The sequence below is a fragment of the Coregonus lavaretus genome, assembly GCF_964263955.1.
Source record: "Coregonus lavaretus genome assembly, contig: HAP1_SCAFFOLD_2468, whole genome shotgun sequence".
Classification (NCBI taxonomy): Eukaryota; Metazoa; Chordata; class Actinopteri; order Salmoniformes; family Salmonidae; genus Coregonus; species Coregonus lavaretus.
The window spans coordinates 2,501-25,757 of NW_028160670.1; the positions used below are offsets into that span (position 1 = coordinate 2,501).

General features: G+C 46.6%; 1 protein-coding gene across 1 annotated transcript in view; it reads right to left on the minus strand.

Moving 5' to 3' along the window:
* Nucleotides 1-23,257, minus strand: part of LOC311121574 (protein CBFA2T2-like) — a gene marked incomplete at its 3' end in the record, with an annotated part of 48,244 nt that overhangs the window by 1,640 nt on the left and 23,347 nt on the right. Inside the window, exons 2-4 of the mRNA XM_084196037.1 lie at nt 6,605-6,778; nt 5,771-6,012; nt 4,990-5,079 (exon numbers count right to left, since the gene is read on the minus strand). Of these exons, the coding sequence (XP_084052163.1) occupies nt 4,990-5,079; nt 5,771-6,012; nt 6,605-6,778 (506 nt within the window). The remainder of the gene's footprint in view (nt 1-4,989; nt 5,080-5,770; nt 6,013-6,604; nt 6,779-23,257) is intronic.

Sequence of the window (23,257 nt, forward strand, 5' to 3'; positions counted from 1 at the left end):
TCTGCAGCCTAACTGTTTCTGCAGCTTAACTGTTTCTGCACCCTAACTGTTTCTGCACCCTAACTGTTTCTGCACCCTAACTGTTTCTGCACCCTAACTGTTTCTGCACCCTAACTGTTTCTTCACCCTAACTGTTTCTGCAGCCTAACTTTTTCTGCAGCTTAACTGTTTCTGCACCCTAACTGTTTCTGCACCCTAACTGTTTCTGCACCCTAACTGTTTCTGCACCCTAACTGTTTCTGCACCCTAACTGTTTCTGCACCCTAACTGTTTCTACACCCTAACTGTTTCTGCACCCTAACTGTTTCTGCACCCTAACTGTTTCTACACCCTAACTGTTTATGCACCCTAACTGTTTCTGCACCCTAACTGTTTCTGCACCCTAACTGTTTCTACACCCTAACTGTTTCTGCACCCTAACTGTTTCTGCACCCTAACTGTTTCTGCAGCCTGTTTCTGCAGCCTGTTTCTGCACCCTAACTGTTTCTGCAGCCTGTTTCTGCAGCCTGTTTCTGCACCCTAACTGTTTCTGCAGCCCGCCTTTCACTAAATCACTGAAAAACCCAAAAACATAGTCCATCACTCATCACTATGTAGAGAGGGACAACCACCCCAACCACAAACCACAAACCAAAGCCACAACCCCAACCACAACCCCAAACCACAATCACAACCACAAACCACAACCACAAACCAAAGCCACAACCCCAACCACAACCCCAAACCACAATCACAACCACAAACCACAACCACAAACCAAAGCCACAACCCCAACCACAACCCAAAACCACAATCACAACCCCCAACCACAACCCCAAACCACAATCACAATCACAACCCCCAACCACAACCCCAAACCACAATCACAATCACAACCCCAAACCACAATCACAACCCCAAACCACAACCCCAAACCACAATCACAACCCCAAACCACAACCTCAAACCACAATCACAATCACAACCCCCAACCACAACCCCAAACCACAATCACAACCCCCAAAAACAAACGTTAAAAAGCAATAAGTCTGATTAGGACTGTGGCGGTCACGAAATATCATCAGCCGGTGATTGTCAAGCAAATAACTGTCGGTCTAACGGTGATTGACCGTTAATTAACATAAACACATTTAGCATCTCCTGGCTTCCACACATAGCCTACAAGCCACTGATGCAGACCTTTTAAAAAGTCTAATAAATCCATGTAATTTAGCCTACACCATCACAATAAATCCATTATCTATTTTAGACAGGTCTAAAGAAGCATGATATGAAGAAAATGTAGTCTATTTCAGAAGAACAGAATATCATATTCTGAGTTGTCCTTTTGTTAGGTCCTGATTTGGCTTTGCCAAATGGCTGTGGGCTACACTAGTTGAAGAATATAATTGAACAAAGCTGAATAAAATAGAAAGGATATTTTCTCCAAATGATTTGAGGGAGTGCATTCGGCTATTCTGTGTTGAGCAGTTAACAAATAAATAGGTACTCCTATATGCTTAATTTAGAGTTATTCATGTAACTTTAGTTGTTCTACAAACGTTGGGCTATATGTTTTGATTTTTAATACATTGTAAGGCTGCATGATGCGACTCTAATGATGATTTGAAAAAAGTCGCTTGAAAGGCATGAGCTCCGCTTTGTTTTTTGTGCAGGCTGTACACACTTCATCAGTCTCTCATTCACAATTTGACTTGATAATGCCTCGAATTTCACGGTGGCATCCCCTTTGTGTGGCCGTAATGCACCCTAAAAAAATCCATGCCTTTTGCCGCCAGTGGCCGTTGTGCCCTTGGCCCGGAGTGCTGCGTTGTGCCCTTCTCCCTGAGTGCTGCGCGCTCCGAAGCACCTCTCAATCACGTAGCTCTCCATCACGTGATCGGGTCTTTCTCACAGGCTACAAGTGAAGACAGACACATCGGGTATTCTGAGGTGCATATTGAAGATATTGGATGAAATGCCCACATTTACTTTTCGTCAGCCAACAAGATGAGTAGGCCTAAAAAAAAAAAAAAGTTGACCTATTCTATTCTGTGCGAGAAATGCATATTCCAAACTTAGTCTGGGACAGTTGGGGATATGAAAGATCCCAAATTAATACAACCACTGGCATCCCAAAACTTTTTTTACGCAATGTGGCTGACACAACAGATCAGAATGTTTAGCTTAAAATGTTGATAACCTATTAGGCTATTTCTTCACATTATAAATGCAAGCAATGCGCACACGGCAGTAGGCTATAAGCGCAAATATTCCATTAGCGGGAAAACACCATTATCAAAAGTAACCGCAAATACGATTATGCATGTAATGCTTTTATTATAAAGGTGCATTTTTATGGTGAAAATTATCTTCCCCAAACTTGAAACTCATGCGCTGCTTATGTATGCCAGTTAGGCTCTACACCCCTTGTAAAGGCGACTATGATTCGAAAAAGTCACAAAAAATATTGTCACCCATCAGACTATTCTTGATTTAATCTTGTCTTTATATATACTAAATAATATGTGTGAAATTTGTTTTGATTTAAAATGGACCATTATCATGCGCCTGTCTCCAAACAGGGGCAGCGGGAAAAAATACGTAATCTATGCACTTAAATAGCGAATGGAGGATGCTTTTCCCGTGGTTTATTTTCATGCCAGCCACGTAGGCTATACTCCTGTTGTAAAGATAAGCAATGTGCTTAATATTAGGAAAGTTGAGAAATAAATATAGTAAGCCTATAGAAAGCTGATTCTCTTTTTAATAGAGGCCATCAAAACTCTGTTTTCTCACGCAATTGCATAGCTTATAGAAATGTTCCGCAACATGAGCTCATGGGCTCTCATGAAGTGTTTGATTAGATTTTCGAAAACATTTGCATTGATGTCAGAGTGATTAGAGGGACAATAGAGTGCTGAGTACCAGGCAGTTAGCAAGTTTGGTAGGCTACTAATGACCAGCAGCAGCATCAGAGCTTGGAGAAGCCTAGTTACCTTGACTAAACGGTCACGTGGAATTTTACTGCCTTCATGACTCGTGACCCTGGTGTGGCGGTAATACGGTCACCGCAACAGCCCTAAGTCTGATGCAACAGATCAGAACGTTTAGCTTAAAATGTTGATAAACTATTATTTCTTCACATTACAAGCGCAGCAATGCACACAAGGCAGTAGGCTATGCGCGAATGTTTGTTCCATAATGCAATTAGCGGGAAAACACTGTTGTCAAAAGGGCACTGCACATGCGAGCGGTTTCATGTGACAGAGATGAAAATATCCGTTAGAAATGTAGAAAGAGAGGAGATCTAATATGCTACTTTGAAGCAAGGTAAGACATGCCTCATAATATGTATTAAAACGTTCAGGTTTCAAACAATTAATTATATGTTTTAAAAATGTTGCCGTTTGATGCCGCGTTCAAAACAACTGGGAACTTGGAAATCTCCGACTTCAGTGCGTTCAAAACAACTGGGAACTTGGAAATCTCCGACTTCAGTGCGTTCAAAACAACTGGGAACTGGGAAATCTCAGACTTCAGTGCGTTCAAAACAACTGGGAACTGGGAAGTCTCAGACTTCAGTGCGTTCTCTCTATTTCGCTACTCTCTCTCTTTCCATCCTTAATTAGCAACAGGCCCGAGTGTGCTTATAATTACATGCACTTCCTCATTCCCCCGTTCTCCACTTAAGACCCTTACCCCCCTCCTTACCCGCCTCTCACCGCCTTCCTAGGGCCTCTCGACACATATGTTGTCTGTCAGTTAAGCGCCGGTCTCTTTTTCTGCTGGACGGATGTGAGATTTTCAACGCTGGGCAAACCTGAATGACTGCCTTCTTTTAATGCGATACAGAGTCCATATGGTGCGCTGCTGAGCCCCATAAAAGAAGAGAATAGTTTATAGTCATGTTTCACACTTCCGAGCTCTCTCTCTTTCTTTCCAAGGTATCCGCCACCACGGTGATAAGGAGGGAGGGAGAGAGCTCGAGGAGGAGGAGAAGTTGGGGAGCCTCGTAAATTAAGAAAATTCATCTCTGATATGTTTTCAGACAGTCGGGGTTCTGAAAGATGAGGGAGCGCTAACCCGTGGAAAAAGAGCTGATTTTCACCGTCTGAAAAACCGAGCAATAACAGCGAGAAATGTGCCTGGTTGGAAGATTTATGTACAGGTCTCATGAGGGTAGCTCTTAAAAAGACTACTATTTCAGGCCCCCATGTTGCAAAGTTACTCAAAAGCCCAATAAAACTTGCGCAACCCATGTAGCTTGTTAAGTCAACGCATACAACTTCATTGTTACTTGGGAACGACTGAAAGGCAATAAATTAAATTAAATCCCAATTTCCTTTTTGTATGACAAACGTCTTGCCGTTACATATTCAATGCAAATTATTTAATTTTTTCCATTCTAATTATGCTACCATCTACTTGCAGTTTCTCATTATTTGTTTGCATATTTGCGTTATGATTACTTTATTAAATACTAGACAATGACGTCCAAAGATTTCTGAGAGAATTGTAATTATAATCCTCTGTGCCAGAAGCTCCTCTACGCTTCATGAAAGGAATTGGGGCTCTGTCTTAAATGGCAGCCTATCCCCTATATAGTGCACTACTTTGACAAGAGCCCATAGAGGCCCGGTCAAAAGTAGTGCACTCTATAGTGAGTAGGGTGCCATTTGGGATGCACACTAGCTGTTACCTTCAATACAAACATCTGGTTTTTCCACTCCTGATTTCATGACTAATTATACGCAGTCCTTGAGTCATTGTAAACCTCCTCCGAACATCAAAGGCCTTGTGAGGAGGACAAAGAGGAACACTGTAGCAGCACAGGCCTGGATTCAGTTATGAATATTCACAGCACAGGGAGAGAAGGAAAGATAGATGGGGGGGGGGAAGAGAGAGAAGGGGGGAGAAGGGGGGAGAGAGAGAGAGAGAGAGAGAGAGAGAGAGAGAGAGAGAGAGAGAGAGAGAGAGAGAGAGCGGGCGAGAGGAGGTAGGTGTTACCTTGAGGAAGGGAATGACGAAGGGCCTCAGGGGAAAGTTGGTGGCCTCTTGGAGCCGCGAGTGGAACTCCTCGATGGTGACCGTTGAATTCTGGGACACACAGAGGAGAGATCAGCCAATCACAGTTCACCTCTCAAGGTTCAATTTATTTGTCTCCAACACTGAGCTTGACATTGTGCGTGTTCCAGATCAACTACATTGCAGTCGGCAGCTGCCACACTGAGTCCATTTGTCGATCAGTCAAAATAGATGCTCTCAGACATGAGGATAGACTTTAATCACCAGAGAAATAACTATATGGCACCAAAAGTCAGTTTCCCTTTCAACTGTCAATCAACCTGTGCATCAAGATGTGCAACAGATGATACGTAGATAGGTATTATCTGGAGCACAGGACTCAATATGTTGCAGATGGGGCCTGTCAAAACCAATACTGTGGGTCCATTTGGGCCACGTACACTGAATATATGCCCATGTTCCTTTGAATGAAAACATCTGACGAAATAAAATACAGCCTAACATAAATAACACATACCGTCTTTTCAATTTTTGGCATATATTTGTAATGGTATTGAAAGCAACATATATATGTTTAAATATTTAATTCTACATATATCACTTCAATTCGATTTGATTAAATTCAGTTAAACTAATTTCAAACCTCGAATCGCATCTCAAATCAAATGCCACACGTCGACATATCAATACAGAATAATGCTAAGTGACAATGTTTTACGGGCGTTTCCATATAGCGTCCGAAAACGTTTTATCAACCACTCACCACGAGGGCCAGCACCAGGTTGCGGACGCTCTCTCCGATCTCGGGCGAGATGTCGTTGCCGAACTGCTGCAGCGTCGTCAGGAAGCGTTTGAGCTTGCTGAGCTGCCGGGCGCCGCACGTGGCCGGGAGCTGCTGATTGGCCAGCGAGGAGGAAGAGGAGGAGCTAGGCCCATTGCTGTAGCGCTGGGGCGGCGAGGGCACAGCGTTTAAGGTGGGTGGGGAGTGGTGGATACCATTGGTCACTGGAAGGAGGGAAGAGGCGGGATGGGGAGGGAGAGGAGCGAATGAGAGGTCGGCGTATGACGTCAAAAAGGTTTATCAAATGCGGTCCGACGTGGGAGGTAGTTCTTCGACTGGAAACGCTACAGAGGGACAATACATATCACATTCATAATAGAATCACCAGATCTTTCATATGGTATCCTTATTTACACCTATCTGATCTAGGCCGGGTTACTGTACAGGCCTTTGTGATAACAAAGGGGCTTTATAAATACATTTGATTGATATATGACCATAAAGTAAAGCAGACAAAGAAAGGAAGCCGTTTGGATATATCAGAATACACACTGCCCAAATGAATCTATCGTTTACCACACTGCTCCTCTATGGGGAGCTAGTTGTGGTAGGAGACATAACGTCACTGAAGTTGACTGTCAATGAAGCACAAATTGAATCCTGTACTTTCTTCTTCACTTCCTGGTTTATGGGTACACTTCCTGCTGTACTTCCTGGTCGCCGGTCCACCCATCAGGGCCTCATTGACTTGAATGGGGATGACTGTTCCAGTCATTCTATTTCTATGGTAAGAGTGCCAATATCTGTGGTACTCACGAGTGGTGGAGGAGAAGGATGCTGGCCGGGGTCCGCTGGGGTTGACGGAGGGCAGGGGCGGCATGGTGGCGCTGCTGCTGCTATTGGTGGGGACTGGTCTGGGGACTGGTCTGGAATGAGTCTTGACATCCACAGGAGAGCCGGGCATGGCAGGGGACTTCTTCTCTCCACTGTCTGAGGAGGGGGAGAGAGAGAGGGGAGGGAGGGAGAGAGAGGGGGAAGGGGGAGAGAGAGGGGGGAAAGGGGGAGAGAGAAGGGGCAGGGGGAGAGAGAGAGGGGGAGGGAGGGGGAGAGAGGGGAGGGAGGGAGAGAGAGGGGGAGGGAGGGGGAGAGAGTGGGGTGAGGAAGGGGGAGAGAGAGGGGAGGGACAGGGTCAATAGGTGCATGACAGAGATGTTTTGTAGTCGAGGTGTTCTTACAGGCACACGCACACGTATGTACGTACGCACGCACGCACACACACGTACATACACACACACACTCACTCATGTACGTACACACACACACACACACGCATATGCGTACACACACACGCTAATGTGTAGAAGTGGTTTGCAGTCTGGTTTCCATCATCAGCCACTCAAGTTACAAACACACATAAACACACACTATCCTCAGCCTCAGTGTGTGTGTGCGTGCATCGAGGTGCTTTTTCCATGACATAGACCAGGGATGGGCAACTCTGATGGAGTGGAACTCATCATGAGGGGCCGCAGTGGGTCTGCGTACCCACATTCATATCCCACATCCGTTTCCCATTTGTATCAAGAATGGTCCACCACCCAAAGGACATCCAGCCAACTTGACACAACTGTGGGAAGCATTGGAATCAACATGGGCCAGTATCCCTGTGGAACACTTTCGACACCTTGTAGAGTCCATGCCCCGACAAATTCAGACTTTTCTGAGGGCGAAAGGGGGGGATGCAACTCAATATTAGGAAGGTGTACACCCTTTTGCCCTCAGAACAGCTTCAGTTCGTCAGGGCATGGACTCTACAAGGTGTCGAAAGCGTCTATCTGGCCCACCCTCTGAATGGCACATACACAATCCATGTCTCAATTGTCTCACGGCTTAAAATTCCTTCTTTAACCTGTCTCCTCCCCTTCATCTACACTGATTGAAGTGGATTTAACAGGTGACATCAATACGGGATCATAGCTTTCACCTGGATTCACCTGGTCAGTCTGTCATGGAAAGAGCAGGTGTTCTTAATGTTTTGTCCACTATGTGTGCGCGTTAAGAAGAGTGACTCAACATTTCCAGACTCAATGTAGAGACTCTGCAAGTCCTCACCTTTGTCATGGAAGAAAACAGCAGCAGAACCTCCCCCTTCTCCACCCGCCTCCACCCCCACGCCAACCCCCTTCTGCCCCTGGTAGAGAAACCAGATGTCTTTGGGGTCTAGCCTTGCCTTGAGATCCTCAACCCCTCCATTGAGATCCATGGCTAATGAAGAAAAGCCATTGTGTGTTGTGGAGAAGAATGGCCCTTCATGGAGCCAGTGGGGCCAGGGCCGAAGAGAGAGGGGGAGAAGGAAAAGGGGGCGGGTGCTATTTCACGCTTTACTAACGAGATCGCAAAAGCTTTTGAATGTTAAACGCATACTTCTCAATATGCCACGGCCAATTAATGAAATGAATGGGACCACCAGATCAGGGGATGGGGAGAGAGAGAGAGAGAGGGAGATGGTAATAATCTTTAGATCAGAGGGCATCTTCGTTAGTCCAGATCCCATGTAGACTGGGTCTTGTCTCTATTTGGAGTGGATCAGATGCTTCCAACTGCTTTTAGACAGACGATTAATAGACAAGCAGTTTTTAAGGGTCAAAGGTCGGGTGAGAGGTTCCTTGGTTTTAGGGCTTTTCTTTAGGGTGGGACTATTATGCTCTTTTGATGTCATGAACTGAGTGTCTGCCTTCATACACAAACATATGAATGCAACAGCCAGTACTTAAATTTTGATGGAGAGCAATATGGCATTTAATATGCCAGCATGTGATGATTGTGGTCCTCTGTAGCTCAATTGGTAGAGCATGGCGCTTGTAACGCCAGGGTAGTGGGTTCGATCCCCGGGACCACCCATACGTAAAAATGTATGCACACATGACTGTAAGTTGCTTTGGATAAAAGCGTCTGCTAAATGGCATATTATTATTATTATAAACAATTAGGGTAAAAACTAGGAAATCAAAAAACAGGACACTTCAGGATGTGGTTCCACTGTGGACTCTCGATGAGTTATTTGGCATGTTGAAATAAACAATACGCCTCATGACTTGGTGGTTCCTTTAGAAAAGGATAAACAACAAAGGTATATGCTTGTGTACACTGTAAAAAAAAAAGTACAGTTGTTTCAACTAAGTATTATTATATATATTTATTTTTTAGTTGGCCTAAACTTAGCTCTAACAAAAATTCAGTCAACTTAAAATTATGTGTTTGTTCAAATTGTCTCATATGTTCATTTAACTACAAATTATTATTTGGGCATCTTACCTAAAAAAAAAAAAGGCTGTGAAACTACTTACACACAGTGCTACAATGTTTTCAACTTACATATTTGACACACATGATTACATTGTGCATGTTCATTTATACAGTAATTCATATTCAACATGTCCTCATCTGGGATTTGCACTCACAAACTCTTCGTTCACTTTTGCACTTCAAAGTAAATCTTAGCTCTGTTAAAAGTAATCTCAATAAAAAATATTTTATTTATCATAGTGATTAAGGAGTAACATTCAAATATGCCCTACCAACATTAAGACAACTATACAGAAACCCCCAAAATCGCTTAAATAAGAAAATCTAATCCGATTTTTGCCAGCAGGAAGATCGGCGAAGCCATGAACCAAGAGGTTGTGAGTTCAACTATCAGGTGAGGACATGTTGAATGCATGTCAACATGGATCAAATATGTAGTTGAAAACATTGTATGATAAAAGCACTGTGTGTGCAACCAGTTGCACAGCCTTTTTTAGTTAAGATGCCCAAATAACAATGTATAGTTGAATGAACATATGAGACAAGTTGAGCAAACACATTTTAAATTTATTGAAGTTGGAGCTGTTCAGGTAACACTTGGACCGAAAAGTTGAGTAAACAAAAGAAAAGGCTTTGGAACCAGTTATTGAATAATAATGAATTGAAACTATTTATTTTAATTTTTTTACAGTGTAAGTCTTTTGAATGAATAAAGCCAGCACACATATTTCCACACAACAGCGAGGGTTGACCTGAACTCTCGGGCTTGCAGCTTTGACTCTAATCTCCCTTAATTTCTCCCTTCTTCTTGTCCTCCTCGCTCTCCTTCTCTCCATCCCCCTCTCTCTCTCTCTCCGCACCCCGTGGTCTGCCTACTATCGCTCCACCTGTTCAGGAGGGCTATACACAGCCATTTGGGCTTCTGTCTCACACACGCACGGGCATAGTGACGGGCACACACACGCACGGGCACACACACATACACACCGTGCCAGCACTTGGCAGGGAGCAGCCTAAAGCACGCACACTGGTTCCAATGCTCCACACACTCCTCCTGGTCAGGAAATGAGGATGACGTCTCAATAACACGATCCATGGGATGTATAGCTTCATAACAACAATATCCATATTAATGAGGATGACGTCTCAATAACATGATCCATGGGACGTATAGCTTCATAACAACAATATCAATATTAATGAGGATGACGTCTCAATAACATGATCCATGGGACGTATAGCTTCATAACAACAATATCAATATTAATGAGGATGACATCTCAATAACATGATCCATGGGACGTATAGCTTTATAACAACAATATCAATATTAATGAGGATGACGTCTCAATAACATGATCCATGTTACGTATAGCTTTATAACAACAATATCAATATTAATGAGGATGACGTCTCAATAACATGATCCATGGGACGCATAGCTTCATAACAACAATATCAATATTAATGAGGATGACGTCTCAATAACATGATCCATGGGACGCATAGCTTTATAACAACAATATCAATATTAATGAGGATGACGTCTCAATAACATGATCCATGGGACGCATAGCTTTATAACAACAATATCAATATTAATGAGGATGACGTCTCAATAACACGATCCATGGGACGTATTGTCACGCCCTGACTCAGGGGACGCTTATATGTTGAGTCAGGGTGTGTATATTCTATGTTGTGTAGCTCTATGTTTATATTCTAGTATGGGTATTTCTATGTTGGCCGGTGTGGTTCCCAATCAGAGGCAGCTGTCGCTCGTTGTCTCTGATTGGGGACCATACTTAGGCAGCCTATTGGCACGATTGAGTTGTGGGATCTTGTTCCGTGTTGAGGTATGTTGTTTGTGTCGAACCTTGGACTTCACGTTTCGTTTCGTTTATTGTTTTGTCAAGTGTTTATTAAGTTTAAATAAACATGTATGCATATCACGCTGCGCCTTGGTCTGACCCGTCTGTAAGCGAGCGTGACAGAAGATCCCACCAAACGAGGACCAAGCAGCGTGTCCAGGAGCAGACAGCCTGGACCTGGGAGGAGATCCTGGACGGTAAGGGATCCTGGACTTGGGAGGAGATTCAGGCTGGGATGGATCGCCGTCCTTGGGAGGAGACAGTGGAGGCCCGGTATAGAGAGGAGAAACGGCGCAAACAGTGCCGACGACGGAGACCCAATAGGCAACATCAAGATAAAAAAATTTTTTGGGGGGGGCACACGGTGTGGACGATGAGGCAGCAGGAGGCCGTTAAAGGGCGGGTCTGCAGGTTAGGAGAGGAGGCCACCATGTTACGGGGGCTATTGGTTCAGAGGGAGCAGGAGTTATTCGGTCAGAGGGAGGCGCTACAGGAGGCTAAAAGGGAGAAGGAAAGTGTAGAGGCACGGCGAGAGGAGCTGGTTAGGCAGCAGAAGGAGCGGGGGTTAATAAAGGAACCCAGTCCCGCTCCTCGCACCAAGCAAGTGGTGCGTGTCGCCAGTCCGGTCCGACCCGTTCCTGCTCCCCGCACTAAGCCAGTGGTGCGTGTTCCCAGTACGGCCCGACCCGTTCCTGCTCCTCGCACCAAGCCAGTACGGCCCGACCCGTTCCTGCTCCTCGCACCAAGCCAGTGGTGCGCGTCGCCAGCCCGGCCCGGCCTGTTCCTGCTCCTCGCACCAAGCCAGTGGTGCGCGTCGCCAGCCCGGCCCGGCCTGTTCCTGCTCCTCGCACCAAGCCAGTGGTGCGCGTCGCCAGCCCGGTCCGGCCCGTTCCTGCTCCCCGCACTAAGCCAGTGGTGCGTGTTCCCAGTACGGCCCGACCCGTTCCTGCTCCCCGCACTAAGCCAGTGGTGCGTGTTCCCAGTACGGCCCGACCCGTTCCTGCTCCTCGCACCAAGCCAGTGGTGCGCGTCGCCAGCCCGGCCCGGCCTGTTCCTGCTCCTCGCACCAAGCCAGTGGTGCGCGTCGCCAGCCCGGCCCAGCCCGGCCTGTTCCTGCTCCTCGCACCAAGCCTGTGGTGCGCGTCGCCAGCCCGGTCCGGCCCGTTCCTGCTCCCCGCACTAAGCCAGTGGTGCGTGTTCCCAGTACGGCCCGACCCGTTCCTGCTCCTCGCACCAAGCCAGTGGTGCACGTCGCCAGCCCGGCCCAGCCTGTTCCTGCTCCTCGCACCAAGCCAGTGGTGCGCGTCGCCAGCCCGGCCCGGCCTGTTCCTGCTCCTCGCACCAAGCCAGTGGTGCGCGTCGCCAGCCCGGTCCGGCCCGTTCCTGCTCCCCGCACTAAGCCAGTGGTGCGTGTTCCCAGTACGGCCCGACCTGTTCCTGCTCCCCGCACTAAGCCAGTGGTGCGTGTTCCCAGTACGGCCCGGCCTGTTCCTGCTCCTCGCACCAAACCAGTGGTGCGCGTCGCCAGCCCGGCCCGGCCTGTTCCTGCTCCTCGCACCAAGCCAGTGGTGCGCGTCGCCAGCCCGGCCCGGCCTGTTCCTGCCCCTCGCACCAAGCCAGTGGTGCGCGTCGCCAGCCCGGCCCGGCCTGTTTCTGCCCCTCGCACCAAGCCAGTGGTGCGCGTAGCCAGCCCGGTCCGGCCTGTTCCTGCTCCTCGCACCAAGCCAGTGGTGCGCGTCGCCAGCCCGGTCCGGCCTGTTCCTGCCCCTCGCACCAAGCCAGTGGTGCGCGTCGCCAGCCCGGTCCGGCCTGTTCCTGTCCCTCGCACCAAGCCAGTGGTGCGCGTCGCCAGCCCGGCCCGGCCTGTTCCTGCCCCTCGCACCAAGCCAGTGGTGCGCGTCGCCAGCCCGGCCTGTTCCTGCTCCTCGCACCAAGCCAGTGGTGCGTGTGTCCAGTCCAGCACGGCCCGTGCCTGTTCCACCGGTGCCTGGTCCGGCACCGGTCAGCTGCTCCACTCCGGAGCCAGAGCAGTGCGCTCCACCGGTGCCCAGTCCAGCTCCGGTCAGCGGCTCCACTCCGGAGCCAGAGCAGTCCGCTCCACCGGTGCCTGATCCAGCTCCGGTCAGCGGCTCCACTCCGGAGCCAGAGCAGTCCGCTCCACCGGTGCCCAGTCCATCTCCGGTCAGCGGCTCCAGTCCGGAGTCTGAGTAGTCCGCTCCACCGGTGCCTGGTCCAGCTCCGGTCAGCGGCTCCAGTCCAGACCCAGACGTCAGCCCCTCTCCAGGTTCGGGGTCTCCCACACCAGGGTCCAGACAGGGCTTGGAGTATAGTGGGAGGAAGGAGAGGGGAAGCAGCGCGCCGAGGTCCAGACCAGACCAGGGGCGCAACAGGGAGGCGAAGAGTGAGAGGTCGTCACGCCCTGAGCCGGATCCGCCTCCGAGGCGGAATGCCCACCCGGCCCCTACCCTGTTATGTTTATGTTGTGCGGTCGGAGTCCGCACCTTTGGGGGGGGGGGGGGGGGTACTGTCACGCCCGCCCTGACTTAGGGGACGCTTATATGTTGAGTCAGGGTGTGTATATTCTATGTTGTGTAGTTCTATGTTTATATTCTAGTATGTGTATTTCTATGTTGGCCGGTGTGGTTCCCAATCAGAGGCAGCTGTCGCTCGTTGTCTCTGATTGGGGACCATACTTAGGCAGCCTATTGGCACGATTGAGTTGTGGGATCTTGTTCCGTGTAAGGTATGTTGTTTGTGTCTACCTTGGACTTCACGTTTCGTTTCGTTTGTTGTTTTGTCGAGTGTTTATTAAGTTTAAATAAACATGTATGCATATCACGCTGCGCCTTGGTCTGACCCGTCTATGAACGAACGTGACACGTATAGCTTCATAATAACAATATCAATATTAACGAGGATGACGTCTGAATCACGCACACACACTGACTAACACACGCAGACATGCATGCAAGCCCACACACACACATTAGTGATGGGGGAAAAAACGATACAGTTACATATCGGGAGAAATTTGTTTTTACGGTATATCGTATTGTTTTGACAATATCGTAATATTATTTTTGCGCTAGTTGGCTGTACCGGCACCAAAACTCCAGTATGTTTCCTTCATAGCTTGTTCTCCATCTTCTTTTTAAATAGGGAGCCAATTTGCTTTCAGCACTTTTATTTCCATGACTGATGAAATCTCATTTTCTCCTGCTCTCTCGTCTCTCTGCAGCAGACATATTGTGAGCAATATGTTTGAAACATCGAATCGCAATCAATTCACAGTATCGTATCGCAATACATATAGAATCGTGAGAATCGTAATACACATTGTGTAAGTATTGAGATAATATCGTATCGCGAGGTCCCTGGCAATTCCCAGCCTTAACACACACACTGACTAACACGCGCACATACACACACACATTATTCGGGTATAAAGAATATGGTCTGGTGTCAGCTCAGCGACACACCTATGTTTACAGGATGTGTGTCTAGCTGGTCTGAGTGCCACCTGTCACCATATCCCTGATACGGATGAACAAAAAGCATACAGAAAGAGTAAGTAACGAGAAAGAAAAGGAAAAAGTAGCCTGAAAAGTCATGCTGTAGTGTAGACATTACCCGAAGCTGTTTCACACATATGGTTAAGATTAAAAATAAATAAATACATTCTGTGTAAAGGAGAGTAGAATAGAATCCAATAGAATAGGGCTAGATAAGAGTAGAATAGAATCCAATAGAATAGGGCTAGATAAGAGTAGAATAGAATCCATTAGAATAGGGCTAGATAAGAGTAGAATAGAATCCAATAGAATAGGGCTAGATAAGAGTAGAATAGAATCCAATAGAATAGGGCTAGATAAGAGTAGAATAGAATCCATTAGAATAGGGCTAGATACGAGTAGAATAGAATCCAATAGAATAGGGCTAGATAAGAGTAGATTCATATTTACCTTGTTATAAAGGTAAGTGGGGACCATGTCAGAAAAGTGAAAATATAAAGCACTTCGAAAGCATTTGAAATGTGTTGTTATAAAGAAATATCTCTGATTTTGTTATTAAACACTTCCTCTTAAATCTTTCATCTTAATTTCTTCTTGATAGATAGATATCTATTGTGCTCCTCTCCTGTACACCAGGTGTCTCCAATCTCCCTCTCTAATAAGCATGCAATCTAACAGCTGTGGATAGGGAGAGAGGGAGAGAGAGACATGATAGAGAGAGAGAGAAAGATAGAGAGAGAGAGAGAGAGAGAGAGAGAGAGAGAGAGAGAGAGAGAGAGAGAGAGAGAAGAGAGAGAGAGAGAGAGAGAGAGAAGAGAGAGAGAGAGAGAGAGAGAGAGAGAGAGAGAGAGAGAGAGAGAGAGAGAGAGGGAGGGATGTTTTGAGAAACAGATGAAGCGGTGAACTGGAATGACCGCCACATCCTCCCTACTACGGTGTATTCCCACAAGGCCAGTAAAAGAGTCACTACATTTAATAACTAGATCAAACGTGACATGTCTGTGTGTCTTAAGGGTAATTGTGTTATGTTTGAGTGGGTAATCAGATGAAAAATGCAGATATAAGAAAAAAGGTTGAGGAATGTTTGTGTGATAAGAGTGAGAACCTGTGTGGTACTGACAATTTGACAAGACTTTCAACTATAGGTCGTCAGAGGAGGATCAAAAACATATTATCATGTAGTTTCATGATCTAAATTCAGTGTAGAAGACCCATGCTGTCAGTTCACTGCCCCTAAACACATGCACACACACACTTAGACACTGTCATGGGGGATGGAGTGAGAGGAGAGGAGAGGCACCACTTATCACTGTCTGACAGCTTCCTCTGAACACACACACACACACACACCCACACAAACACACGCACACACACACACACACGCACACTCACGCCCCTCCTACAGGCCCTCCTGTAGCTCAGTTGGTAGAGCATGGCGCTTGCAACGCCAGGGTTGTGGGTTCGATTCCCACGGGGGGGGGCCAGTATGAAACATGTATGCACTCACTAACTGTAAGTCGCTCTGGATAAGAGCGTCTGCTAAATGACTAAAATGTAAATGTAAGTCACAACTCAGGGACATTTCCTGGCGTGTGGCCATTCCGACCCACACATAGTCAACCTTGATGTTGTAACTCAAGGACACCTGACAGACAATGTGACCGTACAACAACAAGAACAACAGCACCAATGTCTGAAACAACAAATGGAGAAGCGCTTCTGTAAAGAGTCAAAATGACTAGCCTTTTGCTTCACAAAAGACACGTAGAGAGCTTCTAAAATACTAATTCTGCTTGTGATTTTAGAAAGATACATTTCCATCAAAAGGCCTCGGTAGTTCAGAGCTCTGAATGCTTAAATCCATATTAAACTAATTACAACACAGAAAAGAAGCATTGCACCCGCCTACCTTCCGCCCCGCACTCCCACCAACAAAACACTCAGGAGAGAGAGAGTGAGAGAGAGTGAGAAAGAGGGAGAAAGAAGGAGAGTCAAAGAGGACAAGAACAGAGGAAGAAGCCTGCCCACAAAGCCAAGGACACAAAAGGGTTAAGCTATCGGCCCCTTAGCACCACCACCAGTACCGTTGTTGCCTCGATCCCCCCGCCCCCGGCCCCCTCCCTCAGTCCCCCCTCCTCCATATGGATCTAATCGGGCAAGAGGCTGGCCAGCTGGGACCCCCAACAGTCACCTGTGAAGGAGACAGAAGGGCCCTGGCTCCCCCAGCCAAGGGCAGAAACACAATACTGTGTTCCAAGGGAAGCAGAGGAGGGGGGAGGGAGGGATAGAGAGGGAGATAGAGGGAGGGAGAGGGGGGTAGAGGGAGGGAGGAGGGGATAGAGGGAGGGAGGAGGGGAGGGAGGGAGAGGGGGGTAGAGGGAGGGAGGAGGGGATAGAGGGAATGAGGAGGGGAGGGAGAGGGGGGTAGAGGGAGGTTAAAGACATAAGGCACTGAATGCAGCATGGTGAGAGTGGACTGGAAACAAAGCCTGCACCTGGTCTCTGCCTGTCCACACACATTGACAATACAGATCACATCTGTTACACTCTCTCTCCCTCTCTCTCTCTCTGTCTGTGTGTCTGTCTCCTACAAATACACACACACAAGCACATACACACATTGGCACTAGGACACACACGAGCACACAAACACATACTGTCAGGCAGAGCCATCCTCGTGTCCTCCACAGCTAAGCAACAGGTTTCAACAACTCCCCCATGACAACTCCCCATGACAACTCCCCCATGACAACTCCCCATGACAACTCCCCATGACAACTCTCCCCATGACAACTCCCCATGACAACTCCTCCATGACAACTCCCCCATGACAACTCCCCATGACAACTCTCCCCATGACAACTCCCCATGACAACTCCCCATGACAACTCCTCCATGACAACTCCCCCATGACAACTCCCCATGACAACTCTCCCCATGACAACTCTCCCCATGACAACTGGCTAAACAAAGGCTTAGCGCTCCTATATCGGGGCTGTGTGTGTGTGTGTGTGTGTGTGTGTGTGTGTGTGTGTGTGTGTGGTTTCAGCTTTTCAATGAGGCACACGATGCTAGCTCCATTCAGCTCATTTGAATAACTCCAATCGACAACTCCAATCGGCCAATGGAGTTTTTTATTATAACCTCCCCATTGTCCAATCATCAGGGGCTGTTAAAATATAATTGACAATCTACAGACAGGTAAATATTATCTATAATTCTCTGTGGGGCCTTGGTCCAAGAAATCCTGCCTGACTTAAGACCAGAGCCCTGTAGTCTCCAGTCAAAACTAGTGCACTATGTAGGGTATAGGGGGCAATTTTGGGCAAGTCTGTTGGAAAAGAAACAACAGGGAAAATAAATCAGTCTGCATGTTAGAGGCGCCATGAAGGGAGAGGGAAGGAGAGAAAGGGAGAGGGAAGGAGAGAAAGAGAGGGAAGGAGAGAAAGAGAGAGGGAAGGAGAGAAAGAGAGAGAGGGAGAGAAAAACAGGATGAGAAAAGTACTGTTTTCACTTGGTTTCATCAGAAAGGCAAGACTGTCAAGCGGCCATGCTGCGTCCCAAATGGTACCCTATTCCCTATATAGTGCACTACCTTCGACCAGAGCCCTATGGGCCTTAGTCAACAGTAGTGCACTAAATATGGAACAGGGTGTCATTTTGAACGAAGCCTCAAATGGCCAGGCTGCGTGTTTGTGTTGGCTGGCCTTACTCTCCAGCCCGCAGCAGACTACATAGCTGGCCCCGGCCCAACGTCAACAGAGTACCTTTGTGTGTGTGTATGTATGTGTGTGTGAGTAAGTAACAGATGTGTCTTCAACGTGAGCCCATCACGTTTCTCAGAGACGGAGAGATGGGAGAAGAGAGAAGGAGAAAGCGAGAAGGCTTCTTCTGACAGACCAGCACTCTTCACCCTCAAAAATACAGTCTATAACCTCGTCACTCAGTGACAAAAATACAAACGGCTGTCCTGGCTGGAGCCTGTAAAAAAATGACTGCAGAGATGGAATAGCACTTACTGGCACTGAATGACAGAGAGAGAGAGCGCGAGAGAGAGAGACAGAGAGAGAGAGAGAGAGAGAGAGAGAGAGAGAGAGAGACAGAGAGAGAGAGAGAGAGAGAGAGAGAACGAGAGTCAAAGAGGACAATAACAGAGAGAGAAGCAGAAAACAGAGGAATGTACGGCGGACAGACGGCAGCTATAAAAGAGTGGCCCCATGAAAAAAGTAGAATTCAAAGAGCAGGGAAGGAACGGGCGATTGGGAGAGACGACTCGTAAATGCTGTAGTGCCCGAGGGAAAGGAAGTCAGCGCTCTGGGTTTGAATGGCCCTCCACACACCCTATTCCCTATATAATGGCCAGAGGGCTCTGTTCAAAAGTAGTGCACTATATAGGGAATAGGGCTCCATTTGGGACTCCGTCCTCGGCCCCTATTCAATCCCAATTGATCATAATTTCTGTGACATTCTTCTCTTCACAGAGACAATGGAGGTTTGCGTTCATATTGTGCAGCTGGTTGTCATTCTGTTCCACCGAGTACTGTTGCATATGATGAATGCAGGAATCCATATAACGTACATTGTATTCTTGCATTGCAGAAGGACTGATGTTCTCAGCTTAGGCCTAGACCCAGAAACCTGGTTAACGGATTTGATTGAACAAGGTAATTTTTAAGTAAATCTCTATGGACTGCTTTATCATTCAACAAGTCCTCTGATATGCTAGTATCTTGGTCATGTTCGAAACGGTGTCAGACACACACATATGTCTGCAACCGATGGCTCCATTGTAATTTGGTGACCCATTCCAGAGTGACACACCCACCTGCGTCACTGAGCAGTCAGATGGAGTGTGTGTGTTTGTGTTTGTGTGTGTGTTTGTGTTTCTGTGTGTGTGTGTGTGTGTGTGGAGAGAGGAGTGTAGGCTACCAGGTGTCCCAGGGTCTAATTGGAAATTCAGGGAACACACACACACCTGAACAAAACAAAAGCTTGCCCAATAAAACAAAAATCACACAGTGGATAAAGAATAGTGACATAATTCCAATAATCCCCACCCTTCATCCATCCCCATAAAAAAAAGAAAAAAAAAGAAAACTTTGTTCCCACACCAGCAGCACCCAGTAGAACAGGGTTACAGCCCTTCTCACCTCTCCGTGACTAACTGATTTTCTTGCTCATCAATCAGCCGAGTCCCCGCCACCCTGATGTCTCTTTCAACTCCAGCCTGAGCCCATGAAAAACTATCTTGACACTGTCGTAAACCAGAGAGTAATAGATGCTTGTGAGCTCTACTGTCATTTGAAGGGTCAGACAAACCGGCTCCTATTCATTACGAACCGCCTGACATTCCACTTAACCTGCCAACCTTGACAGCACTAGTTTGTTTTATCATGTCGGACATGAACGAAGTCAGAGACAAAGGCAGCTCCGAGGCAAAAGCATGTGTTGTTTGACATTAGTCTACTATAGCAGACACAGGCAGCGTTGGCCATAAAACTGGATGCGAGCTTTGGGACGTTAGGAACAAGAGAGACTAGTAAGGCAAGCTCGTTTGAGACCAGGTGTGAAGAGGGAGGCTTACTGTGAACGGCTCCACCAAGGCAAAGAGGTCATTCAAAGCCAGATGTTCAATACGCCACAGGCCATGTTTAATGCATTAAAAAGGCTTGGTTTCCACAACGCCGATTATGACGGTGGAATACTTGCACTTTGACAGAGGGAAAATGTCAAAAGATGAGTAATAAAAGTGATAAATAGAGTCACATATGGCAGACGTTGGGATTTTACCCCCTGAAGACAATTCAACATTTAAAACATCTTAAATGGTTGGGAACAAGCCAGGAGAATGGAGAGCATGTGTGTAAAACATTGCAGTGAAATTTTGGCCTTGTAACCTACTGTCTTGCATTGAAGTGTAGTCTACAGGCATTTTCACATTATTCTGCAATGAAGTGTAGTCTACAGGCATTTTCACATTATTCTGCATTGAAGTGTAGTCTACAGGCATTTTCACATTATTCTGCATTGAAGTGTAGTCTACAGGCATTTTCACATTATTCTGCATTGAAGTGTAGTCTACAGGCATTTTCACATTATTCTGCATTGAAGTGTAGTCTACAGGCATTTTCACATTATTCTGCATTGAAGTGTAGTCTACAGGCATTTTCACATTATTCTGCATTGAAGTGTAGTCTACAGGCATTTTCACATTATTCTGCATTGAAGTGTAGTCTACAGGCATTTTCACATTATTCTGCATTGAAGTGTAGTCTACAGGCATTTTCACATTATTCTGCAATGAAGTGTAGTCTACAGGCATTTTCACATTATTCTGCATTGAAGTGTAGTCTACAGGCATTTTCTTACTCTTCTCTCTGCAACTTCAACATAAACCCCTTCACCTATAAGGACTGAGGGTGGAGTGAATAAAAACACACATGGAGACATTGAACTATTTCCACACACAGTTCTCCATTAGGCATCAGCCAGCCATGTGTGCCCCAGAGTAGGCCCATGTATGCACTCATCCACTGGGGCTGAGCAGTGGGTTAGTCAGACCTAATGCTCTGTGAGAGACATAACAGTGGGTTAGTCAGACCTAATGCTCTGTGAGAGACTTAACAGTGGGTTAGTCAGACCTAATGCTCTGTGAGAGACATAACAGTGGGTTAGTCAGTCCTAATGCTCTGTGAGAGACATAACAGTGGGTTAGTCAGACCTAATGCTCTGTGAGAGACATAACAGTGGGTTAGTCAGTCCTAATGCTCTGTGAGAGACATAACAGTGGGTTAGTCAGACCTAATGCTCTGTGAGAGACATAACAGTGGGTTAGTCAGTCCTAATGCTCTGTGAGAGACATAACAGTGGGTTAGTCAGTCCTAATGCTCTGTGAGAGACAGATAACAGTGGGTTAGTCAGTCCTAATGCTCTGTGAGAGACAGATAACAGTGGGTTAGTCAGTCCTAATGCTCTGTGAGAGACAGATAACAGTGGGTTAGTCAGTCCTAATGCTCTGTGAGAGACAGATAACAGTGGGTTAGTCAGTCCTAATGCTCTGTGAGAGACAGATAACAGTGGGTTAGTCAGTCCTAATGCTCTGTGAGAGACAGATAACAGTGGGTTAGTCAGTCCTAATAGTGAGAGACAGATAAGGACAACAAAGGGCGAGGCCAGCTGTGCTTAGAACAATGTAGAAAGTGAGTGAGATGAGCTTGGGATCAAATCAAATCAAATTGTATTGGTCACATACACACGTTTAGCAGATGTTATTGCGGGTGTAGCGAAATGCTTATGTTTCTAGCTCCAACAGTGCAGTAATATCTAACAATTCACAACAATACACAAATCTAAAAGTAAAAGAATGGAATTAAGAAATATATAAATATTAGGACGAGCAATGTCGGAGTGGCATAGACTAAAATACAGTAGAATAGAATACAGTATATACATATGAGATGAGTAAAGCAAAAAATATTTAAACATGATTAAAGTGACTAGTGTTCCATTAAATCAAATCAAATTGTATTTGTCACATAGACGTGTTTAGCAGATGTTATTACGGGTGTAGCGAAATGCTTGTGCTTCTAGCTCCGACAGTGCAGTAATATCTAACAAGTAATATCTAACAATTTCACAGCATATACCCAATACACACAAATCTAAGTAAGGAATGGAATTTAAGAATATATACATATATGGACAAGCAATGACAGAGATACAGTAGACTAAGATACAGTAGAATACTATAGAATACAGTATATACATATGAGATGAGTAATGCAAGATATGGAAACATTATTAAAGTGACTAGTGTTCCATTTCTTAAAGTGGCCAGTGATTTCAATAGGCAGCAGCAGCCTCTATTGTGCTAGTGATGGCTATTTAACAGACTGATGGCCTTGAGATAGAAGCTTTCCACCTTCTCCACTGCGGTCCCGTCGATGTGGATAGGGGGGTGCACCCTCTGCTGTTTCCTGAAGTCCACAATCAGCTCCTTTGTTTTGTTGACATTGAATGAGAGATTATTTTCCTGCCACCACACTCCCAGGGCCTCGTCATTGTTGGTAATCAGGCCTACTACTGTTGTGTCGTCTGCAAACTTGATGATTGAGTTGGAGGCGTGCGTGGCCATGCACTCATGGGTGAACAGGGAGTACAGGAGGGGGCTGAGCACGCACCCTTGTGGGGCCCCAGTGTTGAGGATCAGCAAAGTGGAGGTGTTGATTCCTACCTTCACCACCTGGGGACGGCCCGTCAGGAAGTCCAGGACCCAGTTGCACAGGGCGGGGTTCAGACCCAGGGCCCCGAGCTTAATGATGAGCTTGGAGGGTACTATGGTGTTGAATGCTGAGCAATAGTCAATGAAAGGCAATCTTACATAGGTATTCCTCTTGTCCAGATGGGATAGGGCAGTGTGCAGTGCGATGGCGATTGCATCGTCTGTGGATCTATTGGGGCGGTAAGAAATTGAAGTGGGTCTAGGGTGTCAGGTAAGGTAGAGGTGATATGATCCTTAACTAGCCTCTCAAAGGACTTCATGATGACAGAAGTGAGTGCTATGGGGCGATAGTCATTTAGTTCAGTTACCTTTGCTTTCTTGGGTACAGGAACGATGGTGGACATCTTGAAGCAAGTGGGGACAGCAGAGAGATTGAATATGTCCGTAAACACTCCAGCCAGCTGGTCTGTGCATGCTCTGAGGACGCGGCTAGGGATGCCGTCTGGGCCGGCAGCCTTGCGAGGGTTAACACGCTTAAATGTCTTCCTCACGTCGGCCA